Below are 6,000 nucleotides of genomic sequence, written 5' to 3'. Positions count from 1 at the left end.
AAGACAGACGGTGAGCTGAAGCCTGGAGGACCCAGTCTGGCTGTCAACTCACACATCATCTCAGCATCTATGAACAAAGAGTCCAGTCGAGTGTTTCTGACCGAACCTGTGCTGTTTACACTGCGACACCTGCAGGTACACTCTCACACAGACACTTTTAAAAATTCCTTTTTAGTGTCACTGTTTATCTTACACACATACAGGAACAAAAACACACAGTTATGAATACAGAAACGCATGTGTAACGCTCACAGATGTTTGTTTGTGTGTTTTGTCAGCTGGAGAATCACTTCAATCCAAACTGTTCGTTCTGGAATTACTCGGAGCGCTCAATGAAGGGTCAGTGGTCATCGCAGGGCTGCAGACGTCTGCAAAGTAACAACACACACACCACCTGTGCCTGCTCACATCTCACCAACTTCGCTGTGCTCATGAGCCACCAGCAACCTGCTGTAAGTCACACAACACACAAACAAATATACACATTTGCCCTTTATCCACCCATTTCCAAGTTTTCTTATACTGTTCTTCGCTCTGTCCCTCTCTCTCAGTATCCGGGTGGAGTTCAGGGATTGATTCTGTTCATCATCACGTGGGTGGGGATGGTGATTTCTCTGGTGTGTTTGGCTCTGTGTATCTCTACCTTCTGTTGTCTACGTGGTCTACAGAGCGACAGAACCACCATCCACAAGAACCTCTGCCTCACACTCTTTATCTCACAGCTGCTCTTCCTCATCGGCATGGACAAAACACACTACACCGTGAGTTCAAGCACATCAGACCGCATCGGACCAATCCAGATCACACCAGACCAACTAGACCAGACCACATCAGGCCAGACCAGATCACATCACATCAGATCAAACCAGACCAAACCATATCACACTAGATAAATCAAGACCAATCTACACTATAGACCACTATAAACCAGATCAGATAACATCAGACTAAACTAGATCACACCATATGAAATCAGATCAAAGACAGACCAAACCATTTTACAGTAGATAAATCCAAGACTGAATTAGACCACATTAGACCAAACTAGGTCACACCAGACCACACAGAACAGACTAGACTACATCAGACCACATCAGACCAAAACCAGACCAAAACAGATCACACTATATAAATCCAGACCCAATCTAGACCACATCAGACCAAAACCAAACCACTTCTGACCAGACCAAACCAGACAATATCAGACCCAACTAGATCACACATACCAAACCAAACCACATCAGACTACACTAGACCGCACCAGATCAACCGAGACCACATCAAATCTAAAATCTATTTCACAACCGATCAAAGCCAGACTAAACCACATTACACTAGATCACACTAAATGAATCCAAACCAATCTAGACCATATCATACCAAACTAGACCACATCAGAATAACCCAGACCAAATCATATCAAACCAAAGCCAGACCAAACCACATCGTACCAGATCACACTTGATAAATCCAGACTCAACTAGACCACATCAGACCACAGCCAGACCAAATCTGACCAAACCAGGTCACACCAGACCCCACAGAACAAACTAGACCACATCAGATCACATCACATCACAGCCAGATCAAACCAGACCACATCAAATCAAATCCAGACCAAACCATTTCACACCAGATCACACTAGATAAATCCAGACTAAACTAGACCATATTAGACCAAACCAGATCACATCAGATATAAGCCAGGCCAAACCAAATCACACTAGATAACACTTTCTAAATCCAAACCAATCTAGACCACATCAGACCAAACTAGACTATAGCAGAATAACCAGACAACATAAGACCAAACCAGTCACACCTGACACACAGAACAAACTAGACCACATCAGATCACATCTGAACAAAGCCAGACCAAACAGATCACACTAGATCACACTAGATAAATCCAGACTCGATAAAGGCCACATTAGACCAAAGCCAAACCACATCTGGCCAAATCAAACCAGGCTATATCAGACCAAACTAGATCACACATACCAAACCAAACCACATCAGACTAAACTGCACATCATCAACTGAGACCGCATCAAATCTAATCAAGACCAAACCACACAACACTAGATCACACTAAGGGTGTGTTCACACTTGGCAGGTTTGTTTAGATTAAAATGAACTCTGGTGCAATTGCTCTGTTAGTGCGGTTCATTTGAACAAGTGTGAACACTGTCACCCGAACCTTGGTGTGCACCAAACAAGTGGACCGAGACCGCCTGAAAAGTGGGTCTCTGTCCGCTTCCAAACAAACTCTTGTACGGTTCGATTGATATATGAACACAACATGGACCAAAGATGTATAAACGGACCAAAAACAGGAAGTAATTTGCCTAATACTGACCTCAAGCATACCTGGTTCTTCTCATCATAGGAGCTATGCTGCCCGTTACAGTTCGGTACAGGCGTCGGAACCGCCGTCTCCTTGCAGTATATCTTCGTTTGTGTGTGCAACGGAGGAATTCCTGGCGCAGTTTTGACTCCTTTACACATTTTATTAGCTCTTTGTTTGTTCTCAGCTGGTAAAAATACCACCATATATACATATATAAATATAACGAGCGCATTTCGTCCAGCAGCCAGCATTGTTTTGGATGATCGGCAAGTTCCGTCAAAAAAATATACGTCATAAAAGCTGTCCAGTCAGGTTGTGACTTTTTCCTGATGCCTTTGGTTTTGTATCATTAGGTTCGGTGTTAAAAATGCCAGTGTGAACGCTAAGAGAACCAGGACTAAATTTATCATTTTCTTTTTTGGTCCGGACCAAGAGAACCAAGAGAACTGAACTACAAGTGTGAACACACCCTAAATCAATCCAAACTAATCTAGACCACATCATACCAAACCAGACCACATCTGACCAGACTAAGCCCAACCTGACTATATCAGACCAAACTAGATCACACAGTAGAATAACCCAGACCACATTTGACCAAATCAGATCACATCACACCAAAACCAGACCAAACCACAAGATGAACTAGACCACATCAGACCAGAGCCAGACCACATCAGACCAAACTAGACCACATTATATAACAACAGATCACATCAGACCAAACCACATTGGACCAAACTAGACATTGGACACACCAGAATAATCCAGACCAAAGCATTTTATACTAGATCAATCCAGACTGATCTAGACCAAATCAGACCAGATCAGATCAATCCAGACCACAGTAGACAACATCTGACCATATCAGACCAGATAAACCCAAACCACACTAGACCAGTTAGTGTATATCAGATCTAATCAGTCCACAGCTGTTGTGAAACACTAATGCCTCTGTATGTATGTATCTGTATGTGTGTGTGTGTGTGTATGTAGGTTGTGTGTCCAGTGCTGGCCGGTCTGCTTCATTTCTTCCTGCTGTCGGTCTTCTGCTGGCTCTGTATGGAGACTGTCCAGCTGTATGTGTTGATGGTGGAGGTGTTCGAGAGCGAGACGTCTCGGCGCAAGTATTATTACCTTACTGCGTATGGATTCCCAACGCTGGTTGTGGCCATTTCAACTGCTATTGATTACAGGAGCTATGGAGGACCCAAAGCGTGAGTTATATGTAGTTGTTGTGTTGTTGGCAAGTTTGGGGTTAGGGTTAATTTAGGCTTTTGAGGTTCAGTGCATTCAGAAAATATTCAGACACCTTCATTTTTTACACATTTTGTTATGTTGCAGCCTTGTGCTAAAATGCTTTAAATTATTATTTTTTCACATCAATCTACACTCCATTCCCCGTAATGACAAAGCAAAAACCATAACTTTGCAAACTGATTAAAATGAAAATACTGAAATATCACATTGACATAAGTATTCAGACCCTTAACTCAGTACTTAGTTGAAGCACATTTGGCAGCGATTACAGCCTCAAGTGTTTATGGGTATGATGCGACCAGCTTTGCACACCTGGATTTGGGGATTTTCTGCCATTCTTCTCTGCAGATCCTCTCAAGCTCTGTCAGGTTGGATGGGGACCATCGGTGGACAGCCATTTTCAGGTCTCTCCAGAGATGTTCGTTTGGGTTCAAGTTCGGGCTCTGGCTGGGCCACTCATGGACATTCACAGAGTTGTCCCTAAGTCACTCCTGTGTTGTTTTGGCTGTGTGCTTAGGGTCATTGTCCTGTTGGAAGGTGAACCTTTGGCCCAGTCTGAGGTCCTGATCACTCTGGAGCAGGTTTTCAATAAGGATATCTCTGTATTTTGCTGCGTTCAGCTTTCCTTCAACCATGACCAGTCCCCAGTCCCTGCCACTGAAAAACACCCCCACAGCATGATGCTACCACCACCATGCTTCACCGTCAAATCAAATCAAATCAAATCACATTTATTGTCACACAACCATATACACAAGTGCAATAGTGGGTGAAATTTTTGGGTGCAGTTCCGAGCAACATAGCAGTCGTGACAGTGATGAGACATATACCAGTTTACAATAAACATCAGATTTACACAACACAATTTAAAATCTAATATATACATAATTACACACAACACAATATACAAATAATAACATACAATGTACATTATACAATACATACAATATAGAATGCACATTATACAATAAAAAATAGTATATATAGTATATATAAAATATACAGTAGGTTGTATTGTACTGTATTGACATTCAGGCTGTCGGTTGATAGTCAGTTGTTAAGAGAGAATATAATATAATAATAATATAATTTATGACAGTCCGGTGTGAGATATAAGAGTAAGGGTAATAAAGTGCAGTGCTGATGTATATTGATCGTGAGAGATCAAGAGTTCAGAAGTCTGATTGCTTGGGGGAAGAAGCTGTTATGAAGTCGGCTGGTGCGGGTCCTGATGCTGCGATACCGCCTGCCTGATGGTAGCAGTGAGAACAGCCCATGGCTCAGGTGGCTGGAGTCTCTGATGATCCTCCGAGCTTTTTTCACAAACCGCCTGGTATATATGTACTATAGCGGTAGCCGTTAGGATGGTATTGCACTGGTGATGAGTGGTGCCTGGATTCCTCCTGACATGACGCTTGGAATTGAGGCCAAACAGTTCAATCTTCGTTTCATTAGAACAGAGAATCTTGATTCTCACAGTCTGAGAGTGCTTTAGGTGCTTTTTTGCTCATTCCAAGCGGGATTTCATGTGTCTTGCACTGAGGAGATGCTTCCATCTGGCCACTCTGCCATAAAGTCCAGATCGGTGAAGTGTTGCAGTGATGGTTGTCCTTCTGCAAGTTTCTCCCATCTCCACACATGATCTCTGGAGCTCAACCAGAGTGACCATCGGGTTCTTGGTCACCTCTTTTGCCAAGGCCCTTCTCCCCCGATGGTATGGAATGCAGATTGATGTGAATTTTTTTTAAATAATAATTTAAAGCATTTTAGCATAAGGCTGCAGCATAACAAAATGTGAAAAAATGAAGGGGTCTGAATACTTTGTGCATGCACTGTGTATCTCTCAATCATCATTACATTACATGCATGCCTACCAAAAAAAGAAAAAGAAAAAAACACAGAGATTTAAAAATTCTGAAATTGAATTTTCATAAGACATATTTAAAGTGTGAGCTGAATATTTAAATGTATTCTTATATTTGCAGCCTGCTTTGTAATTTTAAAGATCACATTGTTTTACTTTACAAGCTATTATGATTGTGATCATTATAATGACATATTACTATAACCTCCTAACCCCATGCTGACATGTCAACTTTCCAGTAGTATTAAATGTGAACTACCCTTTTATAAATTCAGATCTCAAAATGTGTATTTTAGAGTTAAACACCATATTGTTTTTTATATCTATAGTAGCTATAATTACCATATATATTGAGAACAAAAGATGTGTATGGGGAGCTCCCATAAGTGTTTACAGTGTATCTCAGTAGTGTGTAATATATACAATATCTCTTGTGTTTTGTGTAGTTGTTGGCTGAAGGTGGATAACTATTTCATCTGGACATTTGTTGGCCCCGCCTCCCTTATTATCTTGGTGAGTCTCACTT

The 6,000-nt window shown here is 41.6% G+C and overlaps 1 protein-coding gene across 2 annotated transcripts in view; it reads left to right on the top strand.

Annotated features, from left to right (window-relative positions):
• The window catches only part of LOC127443478 (adhesion G protein-coupled receptor L1-like), a 54,995-nt gene that overhangs the window by 35,504 nt on the left and 13,491 nt on the right, over positions 1 to 6,000 (top strand). For both annotated transcript variants that reach the window (XM_051702123.1, XM_051702121.1), the window contains exons 14-18: positions 1 to 135; positions 279 to 452; positions 552 to 761; positions 3,347 to 3,567; positions 5,921 to 5,987. The exon at positions 1 to 135 is cut by the window's left edge and continues 71 nt beyond it. In XM_051702123.1, the coding sequence (XP_051558083.1) occupies positions 1 to 135; positions 279 to 452; positions 552 to 761; positions 3,347 to 3,567; positions 5,921 to 5,987 (807 nt within the window). The remainder of the gene's footprint in view (positions 136 to 278; positions 453 to 551; positions 762 to 3,346; positions 3,568 to 5,920; positions 5,988 to 6,000) is intronic.

Source organism: Myxocyprinus asiaticus, chromosome 7, assembly GCF_019703515.2.
Source record: "Myxocyprinus asiaticus isolate MX2 ecotype Aquarium Trade chromosome 7, UBuf_Myxa_2, whole genome shotgun sequence".
Taxonomy (NCBI): domain Eukaryota; kingdom Metazoa; phylum Chordata; class Actinopteri; order Cypriniformes; family Catostomidae; genus Myxocyprinus; species Myxocyprinus asiaticus.
Note: the sequence above shows the minus strand (reverse complement) of the source record. Positions and strands in the feature narration are given on the sequence as shown.